At 37.7% G+C, this 15621-nt stretch overlaps 1 protein-coding gene across 1 annotated transcript; it reads left to right on the top strand.

The window, feature by feature from the left end:
- Window positions 1-12686: 12686 nt before the first annotated feature.
- LOC105049715 (transcription factor TCP20) lies at window positions 12687-14320 on the top strand. Its single transcript, XM_010929451.4, has 2 exons — window positions 12687-14069; window positions 14159-14320. The coding sequence occupies exon 1, from the start codon at window positions 12853-12855 to the stop codon at window positions 13801-13803; it is 951 nt and encodes a 316-aa protein (XP_010927753.1). The 5' UTR covers window positions 12687-12852; the 3' UTR covers window positions 13804-14069; window positions 14159-14320.
- The last annotated feature ends 1301 nt before the right edge of the window (window positions 14321-15621 follow it).

Below are 15621 nucleotides of genomic sequence, written 5' to 3'. Positions count from 1 at the left end.
GTAACTTATATTTGAATTGTCGTCGTATACTAATTCATCATTGCACTGACAATAACAACTTGTAAGATTAATTATGGCAACTTATAATAGTTTTTAGTATAGCTTTTTGGCTTTTTATTTTTTTTTTCAAATAATTGTTATTATTATCATGGTGTGGTGCATCCAACGATATGTGCTGATTATCTTGTATAACTGATCTAGAGAAGAAGATGTTGAAATAAATTGATGAAAAATAGATCCAAAAGAAAAAAATATAAAGAAAAAGAAAGGGAAAGGGTACACTGGGATTTAACATGGTTCGAAAATGTGCCTACGTCTACCGGTGAAGACGAGCAGTTCTACTATCAAGATTATAATAAAGAAGAAGCACTCACAAATTTTTTCAAGAACACCGTATACCCAGAAAGTTTTCTCTCAATATATGTATTTCTGCAAAATAGAGAAAAAAAATATAAAAGAAGGCACCACACTATAAGGTCGTGAACTGCTGGGAGCCTGGGACGTGAACCGATGCTTGAGAAGTTAAAAGACGTGAACCGCTTCACGTCCTCTTGAAGTGGCGTAAAAAAAAAAAATGATGAACCCTAGGTGGCGAAAGAAAGTCATTTTAGGACTCAGTTTAAAAAGTAATGATCGGTTGGGTGTTGACCAGGTCAAAATAACTAACAAATCTTCACTTTTTGACTTAGACAGCACAGATGCACTCCTCAAAGTAAAATACTCGTAAGTGTAAAATAGTAGAAAATACTCATCTCCATCAAAATACCTCAAAGGGTATCTTCAAGTGCTGTAGACACCAACTAAGTCTCAGCAATGTTTGAACTTAGCAACTGAAATAAGCTTTGTCATTATGTCAGCTGGATTATCAGCAGTACTAATTTTCTTAACAATTACTGTGCATTTTTCAATCACATCTCGAATGAAGTGAAACTTCACAATGATGTGCTTTGTCCTTTCATAAAACATCTGATCTTTAGACAAATGAATAGCACTTTGACTATCTGAATACACAACCATCGACTCCTGACTAGAAGTAAACTCTTCAAATAAGCCTCGTAGCCACATAGCTTCCTTTCACATCCTCTGTCATAGTGACATACTCCGTCTCGATCGTAGACAAGGCCACAATGGGTTGCAATGAAGCTTTCCAACTAACTGCACATCCACCAATGGAGAAAACATAACTTGAAAGTGATCTCCTCAAATTCAGATCACCTGCAAAATCCGAATCAACATATCCAACCACACCATCCTTACACCTCTCAAACTCCAGACAAGTGTTAGTGGTACCTCGTAGGTATCTCAGAATCCACTTAATAGCCTGCCAATGAGTTTTGCTAGGGTTGATCATATATCTGCTAACCATACTCACTGCATAGGAGATGTTTGATCATATATAAATCATGGCCTACATAATGCCCTCAATAGCACTGGAATAAGGAACATGTGACATGTATTCCAATTCATCATCAGATTGTGGTGACAACACGGCTGAAAGTCTGAAGTGCACCGCAAGGAGAGTGCTCATCGGCTTTGCATCTGTCATCCCAAAACATCGAAGAATCTTTTCTATGTATTTCTCCTATGTCAAATACAATAGTCCTGCTTTTCTGTCTCTCTTAATTTTTATTCCGAGGATCTTCTTAGCAGCACCTAGATCTTTTATTTCAAACTCACCTTTTAGTAATGCCTTCAACTTATTTATCTCAACTATGTCGCTGGAAGCAATTAACATATCATCGACATAGAGCAACAAATATATGAAAGATTTGTTAGCAAGTTTTCTAAAGTATACACAACTGTCACGCTTGCTTCTGGAATATCTATAACCTGACACAAAAGAGTCGAACCGTTTATACCATTGCCGAGGAGACTGTTTCTTTAACAGGCAAATATGGTCCTCCTTTCCTTCAACAATGAATCTCTCCGACTGTTTCATATAAACTTTCTCCTTAAGTTCTCCATGTAGAAAAGCTATTTTAACATCAAGCTGCTCAAGATATAGACCATGCATGGCTACCAATGATAAAAGAATACGAATAGAAGTATACTTAACGATGGATGAGAAAATATCATTAAAGTCAACACCTTCTATCTGACTGTAGCCTTTAACAACTAAATGAGCTTTATACTTTGTATCTTCCACATCGAGGATTCCGTCTCTTTTCTTGAAGACCCACTTACAACCAATAATTCTCTGGCTTGTAGGCGGTTGTACCAACTCCTATGGACAATTCTTATGAAGAGAATCTATCTCTTTATTCATCGCCACAACCACTTTGCAGAACTAGTACTAGAAATAGCTTGATTGTATGTGAAAAGCTCACCATCTTCTTCTGTATCATGTGCCACTGAAAGAGCATCAGCAACCAAATCCTCATAGCCATATCTCTGTGGTGGTTTGATCTGTCTTCTCATTTTATTTGTAGCAATACTTTACTTTTCAACTTGTGAAATTTCTCTAATTGAGGCATCTAATGACTGAACTTATTCAAACTGAGAAGAATTCTACAAGTAAACTGTACCATTGGTCTCTACCTCCATTTGCTCACTAGCACTCGAGGTCTTATCAGAAGAAATATAGTTAGGATAACATAACAGACTCATCAAATGTGACATCCCTAGTAATAAGTAACTTAGATGATTCAAGACACTACAGTCTATATCCCTTATCCCTCAATGCATAACCAACAAAAATGTACTTTTTAGTTTTGGGTTCTAACTTGCCTTCATTTACATAAGCATAAGTAGAACAGCCAAATAGTCGTAAATTAGAATAATCAGAAGAACTACCAGAACATACCTTCTCTGGAGTTTTGTAATCAAGTGCCAAACGTGGAGATCGATTTATCAGGTAACTTGCCATAGAGATCACCTCTACCCAAAAGCTTTATGTCAAGCTAGCATTAGAGAGCATGCATCGAGCTCTTTCTAGAAGAGTGATGTTCATCCGTTCGGCTATCCTGTTCTACTGTGGAGTTTGCCTAATGGTCTTATGTTTGACGATCCCTTCTTATAGAATTTCTCAAACTCTAATAAGCAGAATTTTAAATCATTATTGGTTCTTAATATCTTGATCTTCTTTTCAGTTTGCTTCTCAATCATAGCCTTCCACTACTTAAAATAACTGAATACCTAATTCTTACTTTTCAGAAAGAGCACCCATACTTTGCGAGAAAAATCATCGATAAAAATCAATATATATCTGGCACCAGCGAGAGTAGGAGTACGAGAGGATCCTCAAAGATCTGAATGAATATAGTCCAATGTATCTTTTGTCCGATGGATTGTAGCTTTAAAATTGATTCTTTTGTTTGCCAAGAACAAAGTGCTCATAGAAGTCTAATTTTTCAAAATTCTGACCACCAAGTAGACCTCTTTTGGTCAGTTCTGTCATATCATGCTTACTCATATGGCTCAGTCATACATGTCATAGTCTGATGCTATCTGAATCTGACATAGAGGAAGAAGTCACCGTCGCTAAATCTGTCACCATGGAACCTTGAAGAACATACAATGAGTCAGATAACTTGACCTTCATTACTATAAGATTTTTTTTAGTAATCTTCATAGATCCATTAGCCGAAGAATACCTGAAGCCCTTAGCATCAAGAGTGCCTAATAAGATTAGATTTTTCTTCACATTCGGAACATACCGAACCTCCGATAAAGTCCTCACCACTCCATCAAACATTCTCATGTGAATAGTGCCAATACCAATAACTGTACACCTAATATTATTTTCCATCATTATAACTCCATTTTGAATAGGCTTGTATGTCGAGAACCACTCTCTAAGAGTACAGATATGATAGGAGTATCCAGAGTCCATAAGCCGCTCATCTTGTCCATGTATCTTATCCGTAACTGTGAAAACAATGTCGCTACCATCTGATTCTTCTACTGCAACACTTGCTTCTGCCTCAGTATTATTGGTTTTTTGATCTTGATGCTTGTCATCATTCTTCTTCCACTGTTCTTTAATTTTTAACTTGAAACAATCAGCTTTTATGTGACCCTTCTTCCTACAATAACTATAAATTAATCAGATTCCTATGCTTTGACTTTGACCTGGATGTACCTTTATTGCCTAAATCTTTTTTCTGAGACCTCCCTCTAGCAATCAAACCTTCTCCTGAAGCTCTACCTATCTCATTGCTTATCTACATGTCAATCCTTTCTTTTGAAAATAGAGAGGACTTAACATCATTAAGACATAATGTATCTTATCCAAACAAGAAGGTCTCACAAAAATTCTTATAAGAGGATGGTAAAGAACACAATAGTAAAGGGCCTCATCCTCCTCTTCGATTTTAACACCTATCAAGCGGAGATCTATAATAATAGAACTAAATTCATCTAAATATAATTTAATAGAGGTACCTTCCACCATACGCAACATGAAGAGATGTTGCTTTAAATACAACTTGTTGGTGAGGAACTTTGTTATGTAGAGAGATTTCAACTTAAGCCATAGTCCTGCAGCATTCCTTTCATCCAGGATCTCGCACAATACCTCATTGGATAAGCACAACTATATTCCTGTAAGAGTTTTCTCATCAATCTCCTCCTTCTGCTCTAGCAGTAATGAATCAGATATCTTTTTCTTTCCCAATAGTGCCTTCTGCAATCCCTGCTGCATCAGTACAGCATACATCAGCTGTTAGTCCTGTCAAATTTTTGGATCTCGAATTTCATCGTCATCTTAAACTGTCAAAAGAATAGAATGGCTCTAATACCAGTTTGTTGGAATAAATTGACGAAAAATAGATCCAAAAGAAAAAAATGTAAAAAAAAAAAGAAAGAAAAAAGCACATCAGGATTTAATGTGGTTCGACAATGTGCCTACGTCCACGAGCGAAGATGAGCAATTCCACTATCAAGATTATAATGGAGAAGCACTCACAAAATTTTTAAAAATTTTTTAAGAGGCCTGTACACCAACAATTTTTCTCTCAATATATGTCTTTTTGCAAAATAGAGAAAGAAAAATATGAAAGGAGGCACAGTGCTGCAAGATCGTGAATCGCTGGGAGCCTGGGACATGAACCACCGCTTGAGAAGTTAAAAGATGTGAACTGTTTCACGTCCTCTTGAAGTGGCGTGAAAAAAAAATACTGAACCCTAGGCAGAGAAAGAAAGAGTCCTTTTAGGATTCTGTTTAAAAAATAATGATCGGTTGGATGTTGACCAGATCAAAATAACTAACAGAAGAATTAACATAGAAGCTAGTTATTGTTGAAGGCCCCAAACATTAATGCTAATCATTTAGAAGTGAACTAATTTGTATTTGTGAACTTAATTGGATCATGGAATTAATGATGGTGTGTGTGTGTGTGTGTGTATTTGTAAGCCAAGACTTCTTTGAAATTGCTAGAACTTGCCTTCTAGCTAGGAATCTAATTTTTTTACATTTAGCTTGTTGACTTTGGATAGGTGAAAAACAAGGAAAGCACTTTAGCATGTGTTTTTTGTTTCATGAAAAAGATAATATAGACAAATATATATATATATTATTATGCATAAAGAGGAGGAAACAATCTAAGAGATGATGAAAGATTCCTTATTGCCAAAGAGCACTCAGTCCGAGAAGGATTTAAATCTTCTTTTAATGTTAATCGTATGTGGATAAGGGTCTAGTTGATGAGTCATGACTTCTAGTTGATGGTGAAATGGTGCATAATCACAATCAACTATTTCTATTTTTTGAGAAAAAAAATTTTTCTCTTTTTAACTTCATTCACATACTTCCATGTCATTTATCCATAATCACAATCAATCTAATTTATGAAAAATGATAAATCTGAGATCACGAAATCCATAATCATGTCTTTTTGCCTTAAATCTAGCTTTTGGCTTTGCAAATTCTTAATTCTTATTTCCCATTTATTTTTGTCACATGATACCTTTGTTCTTATTGCAAGTTTTCTGAAATCAATTCTAACAGTTATTGTTCAAGCCTTTGTTGGTCTTACCAGACTTCCTAAATCTTTTTATTTTTTACAAACAAAAAGCATTCGACGTAACTTGATTTTTTTCTGGAAACTTGTAGCTAAGCATCAATTTGAGATAGCATGTAGGTCCAAGAATTACCAACATACCTAAATTCATACCAATAAACCTAACTCAGAAGTAGAATTCAAGCATCCAATCTTTCCGTTGACCATGATTTCATATATGTCGTATTTTATATTTGGTGCTGGACATAGTTAGGCCAATGTTTGGATATATTGGCTTTTGTTGTGTTTTGTAGACACTTATATTTGTTTGACATACTTGCACATATTTCTGTGCTATATCTATTTTGCATAGAGTTACGTCTAAATGCGTGCGGGACCGAGCACTAAACAGTGACTGGCTATAATTACCTGAAAAAATAAATAGCTATTGAAATCTTGGGGTGCGAATGAAATTGCCAGTTTTGTTACATGGCAGCCAAATTTCCCTTCAAGGGCCTCAAGCCTCTTACTTTTGCTAAATAAAATTGAGTACGTAAGATGCATGGGGAAGCACATGAATAACTATGATTAAATAAGGGAAAAGATTGATAGCAATTTTGCACCTGATCCTGGAATGCTGATATGGACTGCCTCCATAAACTGTGAGACAACAAACAAAGGATGAAGACTCGTTGGATTGACCTTGACCGAGCTTTTTGATGCTTAAGTCAATAAAAAATTTTTGATAAAAAAATAAAAAAAAAGAGATAAAAAAGACAGTCTCCTCTTGAGTTTAAATTAACTTTGCCAAGGGCATTTGGACCTATTTATGGCTGTAACTGAGAGTACAAATAAGTTGAGCTATTTGAGCGCGACTCCAGTCTAAATTCGACTCAACTTGACTATAATCATGCTCGAGTAGTAAGATGCTCGGCTCAAAAACTCTTAAATCTATTCGAATTTATATATTTCTAATAATATTATTTTTATTTAATATATATATATATATATATATTAAATAAAATAGTAAACTAAGATTCGAATTCAAGTTCAAGTATGACTCATTTGATATTCAAATTGAATTAAATAGAATTTGAGTTTTATATTTTTTCATCATGCTAAATTCGAACTTGAGATATTAAGATTTAATTAATCTCGAATCGAGTTTCGAGTCGAAAATTTTGAACCTAATCAAGCTCGAACTTTTTAGCTATTTTATGTAGTTTGGCTCAATTGTGCCCTTAGCTGTAACCCTAAATTTTTTAGGATTGCATCCTAACTAGGAGTCATGCCACAACATACTACTGACCCGGTGTGAAAAACTTAGGACTTGCTGTAATAATCTAGAATGCGACAGAGTTGGCTGCGGCTTTTAAGTGGTGGAGGGTCGAGCTGCTTTTCCTGCAGAAGAGCTGTCTTCATCATGACTCTACAGTTGAGGTCGCTAAGTTGAGCTGGAAAGTATCGACCTCCAAGGTCGAACACTTCTCCTCTAATCAGCCATGCATACCCGAGGAAGTCAGATAGGGGTATCTTAGAAGAAATGGAGGTGCGTTGGGATCATCGTGTGGGCCATGAATTGGACGAATCCCAATCCATCACATCATGCCAGTTATTAATTGCCCCAACAGCAATGATCCCTATCTAGTAAATAAACCCCCAAGTATGGCTAATAGGCTTCATTTGCTTTTCTTCCTTTATCAAAAGCTAAATTATTCTCCATCAAGGAAAAAAAAAAAAAAAAGAAAGAGAGGAGGTGGGGGGGCTATTAGGGTGCCTCATTAATAGATAGGTAGCAATATTTTAGTACAAATTGGATAAGATAATCTGCCTCATAATAGTTCATATTATGTAGGTTTAATCAGCTTTACGCCAATCAAACAGTGCATCCTAATCAGTTCATGTCGGTAGCAAATAGTTGCAATTTTTTACTTGCTATTCACGAAAGATGACAAATTTGGTTCAATTCATCGTAGTGAATGAAACCATTTGCAATGATCCCCTCCAAAAAAGAGGCATGTCGTTTCTTGATGAGCTGTCTTGTCACAAATATCTTGATAGGATGGATGCAATCTAGTTGAAATCAAACACCCTGTACTAGATGGCCAAACCCATGGCCTCAACCCCTATGACCTTCAACAAAACCACCGCGGGGGCAACAAGCATGCACTCTGAGGATTGTTTTAGAAAATGATCTGTTAGGGCTCTTGTTTGCAACTTGCACGTCAGTTGTAAGCTCTTCAGGAGGGAGAATATTTTGGTACATGCTTGGGTGGTGCATGGCATCAACCTTCCAAAGTGCGCCTGACTTTGTATCATGGAGCTGTACGATATATTTTCAATATCTATTTTACCATGCAATGTCAACACCGGTGATATATCTATACATAATGTGATGAGGCCCATAACCTATATGGATTATAGGATATTACAGTATTGATATATTTGAGTTAATCATGAGCTGAATGTGATATTTATAATTAGATTTGAATGGATTTAGATCCTTAATTTGACGTAGATAACAAAACTTAAACGAAATAAGTACGTGAGAATTTGTATCGATACGTATTTAGTCTAATATCTACTATGCACTAAATAAATCTTGGTTACTTATTTATAACCAAGAAACTAAATAATATCCCCTAAGTAATTTAGATGAGACCCTAAGTTGTTGCATCAATCCAATCATTCACATTTTTACATTTCCAAACCATATAGCTTTAAAGCCTATGGCTTTCCACAATGAAATCGATGATTCAAGTTCTTCGATAACATGTAACATGTAACATGTTTTAACAAAACTTATAAATGTGAGCTTCAATGGCCTTCAAGTATTTAGCGTCTTTTGTTTTTCAGAAAAAAATAGATGGAAGCTATGCGGTATAATTACTAAATTCTAGTATAATTACTATAATTTCTGGTTACTAATTACTAAAGGGATAGACTGCCGAAATTATTTGGCATCATTTTTAAGTTGACAAGTTTTGTGATTTCTTTTGTTTCCAATATATGAGAGATGTTAGTTTCATACTGATCCCTTTAAATATCTACTCTTCTAGTCATATATATATATATATATATATATATATATATAATGGGAAAATTATGGAGTCAAGCATGCATGGTCGACTTCAGAGCCTTCTATACGTATAGGATTGGGAGTCCAGCAAGTGTAATAGACCAACATGTGCTAGACTCCTAAAGCCTAGGATGACATTTCTTAAGGCCAAAGGGGGGAAAAAGAAAAAAAAGCAAGAAGAAGAAGAGAGGGAAAAGCTTCGCATGTGCACATGGATGGCAAGTGCTGGCTCCAGTTCCATATTTGTGAGACAAACTTTTTCCAATGCCACCTCATATTAACCAGAAAAAAAAGTCATCCAATATAAGTTTTATTTATAGTATCCCAACAGTAAGAGTACTCAAAGTGCAAGAATTATAAATAAAAACAACTAAAAGAAAACTATTTGGCATCATTTTTATTTCTTGCTTTCTATTTTTTAAAAATAAAGTTAAGGAATTTTGAGATTGTGCTGAGCATCACTGTCACTTTCAGTTTTTAATTTTAAAAAAATACAACTAGGAATTCTACTTTCATTTTTTTCTAAATTTCTGATAAAGAACCTATTTATTACTCACTATTATTTTATTTTTCATAACAAAAAGTAATAAAAAAGAATATTTAATAAGTGAAAATAGAAAATCTCTCGGTTTTTTTCAGTGACACACTTCCAACGAATCCATATTTATGTTTTCCAAAGAATTAATTACACCTAAAATTTTTATATTTTAAAAAAATTTAAAAAATGCTTTTGATTTTTTAAAAATAAAAAAATAAAAGTGATGCTGAAGAACACCTACATTTTTTTATTAATTAGCTCTCAAGTTGTTAATGCTTAAATAGTGTACAGGCTCTCATTGGCGCCACCTTTTGTTTCAAATCTCTTTAGAAAAGAAAGGTGGGCTAGGAGACTCAAATAATTCATATAGATATGGAAAAGCCAACCACGGGATGCCATCCAAAACATATAAAGTGAGATTCTTTGGTTCATGCCTCGATTTCATGTGAACTCGAATGATATGTCAACAGCTACACTTGAGACTCTCAAGAAGGAGACCCTCACTTGTCTCCACCATGGGAAGCACTTGTGCCAACCAGTCCAAGTATCCTTTAACACGTAGCCCATTCTCACCATAATTATCAAACGTCTCAAATCGGACTTCTCCACAGCAAAAGCTGCTCCACAGTGAGAGAGAGAGAGAGAGAGAGAGGCATTAATACTGATGCCTGTAGCTCGCTTGCTTGGTCACAAAGGGCAAAGGAGATGCAAAAGCTTTGGTCAATACTCTCTCTTTATTACCTTTCTCTGGACTCTTTGAGCAGGCTGAGCCATTAATAAATGCAGTGTTTAGAGGCAGAAAATCTTCTTAGAAACAGTACACTGTTCATGCCTTCCATTTAGGCAGCTATGTTTCCAACATTCTCATTGGAACATAAATTCAATGCTTATCTAATCCCAGTGAATTATGATGAGTAAATATTCGTTGCAACAGTGATACCACGTTAAACTTGTAACAAATCAATAAAAACACATGCATTTCATCGATTGCTGTGTATTTCACCAATTCCCATGACGACACCCCACACTGCCCCACCGATTCCCAACTTTTGATTCGCTTGTTACAAGTTTGACGTGGTATCACCGAATATTTACTCAATTATGACTAGGTATTTCTTAGGAGTTACTAGGGACTTGCGGTACATAAATTCTCTAAATTATTAAGTCCGTGGACTTAGGGTGAAATAAATCAACCTATCATTTCACTTTAGGATGATTTCATTCTACATCCACGGTGGACCATGTTCACCATATAATTTCTTATTTTAGATGTAAATCCTAAATAAATAAGACAAAAGTTTCTTTCGAGGATGGTTAATTTGTAAAGGTGGCTAATGACCAAATCAGAATATATGATTTGTGCCGTTTTATTTGGAACCGGAGATTGGATTGGATCCATAATTCCAAAAGGTCGGTACCGGTTGAGGAAAGAATCCTAAATCTTACAAAATTAGATTCAATTCTTGTCTTCCACAATTCGGACCCCAATGATCCAATATCCAAGGGATCATATCAAATATTATATAAGTATAAAATGTAAACAAAAATCCAGATCCATGATTTAAGAGAAAACGTCCAATTTAGTTTCCTTGACTTGTCACTTTATCATTAAAGGAGAAAACAACCACAACCATGATGAACCCCTTGCAATCAGGATATATGACAGACTTACCAATTTACCTTGGCGATCCCTACCAAGTAGATGCATAATAAGGCAATTATCATCTCTACCAAAATCCTCTACTTAAGTTTAGATGACCATTTTCTTTTTCCACTCTTGCATGCTTTACAATTTTTCTTAGAGAGATGGGCATGCCTGATGAGACCTGGAGAAAAGGAAAAATAAATAAATAAAGAAATAAAGAAACAAAAACATTTTCCAAGCTTCACATGGGAATGATGTATCTTTATCATGGGTTGATTTGATGTCATTTTCTTGAAGCTGGTTTTGGGGACTAAGTAAAAGAGCCATGGGCTTGCTCCAGAAAAGCAAACAGGAAACTGGCCATCTGTTAGTATCTTTCTACTACTCCATCCAACCTACGTGAAAGCCAGTTATCCACCACTTCCAGTGCACTCCCAAGCCCCACATGAAATATGGAAAACAAAAAAACAGAGCAACTAAAAAGACACTCACCCCAGCAAGGGAAAATAAAACAGGCCCACCTCTTAAAAAGAGCTCCAATCAAAACTATTAAAACCACTTTGCTAACTGCAACAACCCCTTGTCCTCATTTTCATGTGGTTGTTGGCCTCAGTATTCCCTTTTGACACCCCCTCCCTCCCTCCCTCTAACTCTCCCTGCCCTCTGATTAATGGGTCTACAGTGGTTAGTAAGGAAGCCTGTGAGCAACTAATAAGCTGCCAAGTGTGGGCTTGTTGTGGTGCCACCTGGCATTTGAGTTCCTTGCAAGTGATGCAACTGTGAGCAATGATAGCTCACAGGGCGTAGGAAGAGAGAGAAAGGAATCCAATCCATGGAATGTGGGAAAAGGCTTTTACATGATCTGATGAACAGCCAGAGGAGGCAAGGACAGTCCCCCCCAACCAAGGATGAAAAGAAACCACCACCTTAAAATAGGGAAAATTTGGACATGAAAACCACTAGACAGTTAAAAAAACCTCAAATCAGACAGTAAATTTGTGCACATCAATATCTTGGACTTTTTATTTTAATTTTTACCCTGCGGCAAGTCTATTCAACAACTGTAGTGTAAATAATATTATTATAATAATCATAATGATGGTGATGATGAAGAGATGATGTTATGTTTTCTTTTTGGTAAGATATTTATGTTTGCTTATCCCTCTCTCCTTCCAAGCCCTTCTCAACTCCAGTCATTCACTCTCAAAACCAGAAAAGATTCAGGGATTTCTAGCCCTTTTTACCATTCCTTCAAAGTTCCAACATTCTCCTCTCTTCCATTTGTATTTGAGAACCCAAGACCCCAGAACTCCCACCTTTTTCCTCCCCTTCTCTCATGGATCCCAATACCAGGTAAAGGCTGGAAAAAGACAGTAGACTGTCAAAAATCCTTGAAAACAGGCAGTAAATTTAAAAAGTTGGTATCTTGGTCCGCATTTATTATCTCTCTCTCCCTCTCTCTCTCTCTCTGCCCTTTCAACTCCAATCCCCTCCCCTTGTCCAAACCCAGTGAAGAGAAGGGAAGACCTATGATAGCCTAGCCCTTTGTTTCAACTCCCTTCTTCTCCACCCCGCCCCACCCATCACGCGAACTCCCCAAAATCCCACCTTTTCTTGTTTCTTGACTAAAAATCCCACCTTTCCCTCTGCCATGGATCCCAAGGGCTCCTCCAAGCTGCCCCAAGAGGTGCCCAAGTTCCATCAGGCCCTGGGCCTCCCCCAGTCTGACAAGAGGGAGCCCACCGCCACCACAGCCTCCACAGGCTCCGAAGTTAGAGACCTCGGCATAGCTCCCGAGAGAGAGCTCCAGATAGTGACCGCCGCCGAGAAGGAGGAGCAAAGGCGGCAGCTTGCCCCCAAGCGGAGCTCCAACAAGGACCGCCACACCAAGGTCGACGGCCGCGGCCGCAGGATCCGCATGCCCGCCCTCTGCGCCGCCCGCATCTTCCAGCTCACCCGCGAGCTCGGTCACAAGTCCGACGGCGAGACCATCCAGTGGCTCCTCCAGCAGGCCGAGCCCGCCATCATCGCCGCCACCGGTAGCGGCACCATCCCCGCCTCCGCCCTCGCCGCCGCCGCCGCCGCCCCTATGTCCCACCCCACCGTCGCTGCCCCCGCCGGCCTCCACCAGAAGCTCGACGACCTCGGCCAGGGCGCCGCTGCCAGTCCCCGGCCTAATTGGGCCATGCTCGGGGCCAACCTCGCCCGCTCCCACCCAGTCTGGCCGCCGCCCGTCAGCGGGTTCAATTCCGGCTACGCCCCCTCCACCTCGAATCTCGGTAGCGGTGGGGACGCATCGGTCGGGAGCTTCATGCAGAGGATGGGCCTGCACGGGCTGGAGCTGCCTGGAGGGAACCTCGGAGCGATGAGCTTCGCGTCGATGCTTGGGGGGCACGGGCAGCAGCTGCCGGGGCTGGAGCTTGGGCTGTCGCAGGACGGGCATATTGGGGTGCTCAGCCAGCAGGCCTTAAGTCAGTTCTATCAGCAGATGGGGCAGGGGAGGGGAGTGAGTGGGGCTGGAAGTGGTCAATTGCAGCAGAACCAGCAGCAGCAGCAGCAGGCTCGGTCGGCGGAGAATGATTCGCAAGGGTCCGGACAGTAGATGGATACGTGGGTGGTTGAAGAGTTTTGAAGGAAAACTTGGAGATCGAGAGAGAGAAATTTACAATCTTTAGCCGAAGAGAGTAGCAAAATTTGATCTTTTTTCTTTTTTCGGTTGGTTGGTTGGTTTTCTTCTGTGTGTGACTTCGACAGCAATTCAGAGAAAGTGAGATGAGAGGATCCAGTCATTGATGGCATTGTGTATTGAGTTATTGGGTCTGCCTGCTTCTTCTTTCTCCGCGATCTCACCCGAGTCTCCAAATTCGGGTACTTTTCCTTCTGTTAGAATATTTCAGTTGGTTCTCTTTTACCACCCTTGGGGTGTAATATTTTAGTTTTGGGTTTGGAACTTGCAGGTGTATATTAACGGAGCTGAATAGATTGGATGGAACTGAATATCTTGCTTTTCTCGAGGTGTGTAGATAAGAGTTCTAGCCATCTTCGGTAATTTTTGCTGTTAGGTATTGATGGACTTGTGATTGGCTTGTTTTGTGACAAATAAATATTGGCATTTCATATATTCATTTGTGAGATTCTCTGCTTGATATGAAGAGAGTACTTCTTTTCTTTGAAGATGCCCTGCTTTTTGAGCAACACTACCAGAGTCTGGTCTCTTTGCCTATGAATGACCTTATCTCTGTTATATTAGTTCCTATCTTGATGTGCACAGAATTGATCTTTTGATTTCTGAGTATGCTTTCTGGGCACTTGATCATAATGTCGAGAAAAAAAAAATCTTTCAGCAAATTCATCTCTGGATAACTATGATCTATGTAGTGAAAACATTAGGCACTTTCTTTTGTTAAGATATAGTGGTTATGCTATCTTCACCATCTTCATCATGGACACCTGCAGAAACTTGAAGTTCTGGTAATTGCCAAATCCTGAAACCTGAAATGCTTTTGGTTGTATAATATGATTCTTTTCATAGCCCATTGTCATGATTCTGTTTGTAGTCCTCTTCGATGTTATTCAATTTTCCCCTATATAAATAAATATCAATTTGTTTGTGAATTGGAAATGCTGGAAATTTCATGATATAATCAACAGTCATGTAAATGAATAGTTAGGTCCTTTCAACATGAACTGGATACCCCTTAGTTGGATTTTGTGCTCTAGTAGTTCATGTTCTCTATTTGTTACCCTCTTGCTTAGGTACAAAGTTTTTTCCTTGAAACTGATTAGTTTTGGTCATGCTTCGGCTAGAACTCACTGAAACCTTTGAAGATTATTTCTTTATTTCTTTAAGTATATTTGTTTAATTAGTGTCCATTCTGGGTAATACTGTTTCTACATGAGCTGGACTCCCCTTAGTTGGATTTTTTGCTGTAGTAGTTCATGTTCTCTATTAGTTAATCTCTTGCTGAGGTACAAAGTGTTTTAGTTGAAACTGATTAGTTTTGGTCATCCTTCAGCTAGAACTCACCAAGACCATTTAGGATTATTTCTTTATTTCTTTAAGTATATTTTTTTAATTAGTGTCAATTCTGGGTAATATTGTTTCTTCATTTATTTTTGAGTTATAAGAAGGGGTCTGACTAGGATTTCTCATCTATATGCATTACTTTTGCTGGTAATTTTTGTTTATCCATTATATTCATAAATATTTTTTAAATAAGAAAATAGTTACATTCTCCTGATTCTCAAAAGTATATAAATAGATAGAGAAAAAAAGGCTGAACTAAATTTTATTTACCAATTAATAAAAATATCATATCATAAATTAGAACAGAGAAGAAAATCATGATTTCCACATATAATTAGTTTCCTTGTGAATTCTGAGTATGAGATTGAAATGTTTTAGTTCTATTCAAGATTT

The sequence above is a fragment of the Elaeis guineensis genome, chromosome 8 (genome assembly GCF_000442705.2).
Source record: "Elaeis guineensis isolate ETL-2024a chromosome 8, EG11, whole genome shotgun sequence".
NCBI lineage: Eukaryota > Viridiplantae > Streptophyta > Magnoliopsida > Arecales > Arecaceae > Elaeis > Elaeis guineensis.
Note: the sequence above shows the minus strand (reverse complement) of the source record. Positions and strands in the feature narration are given on the sequence as shown.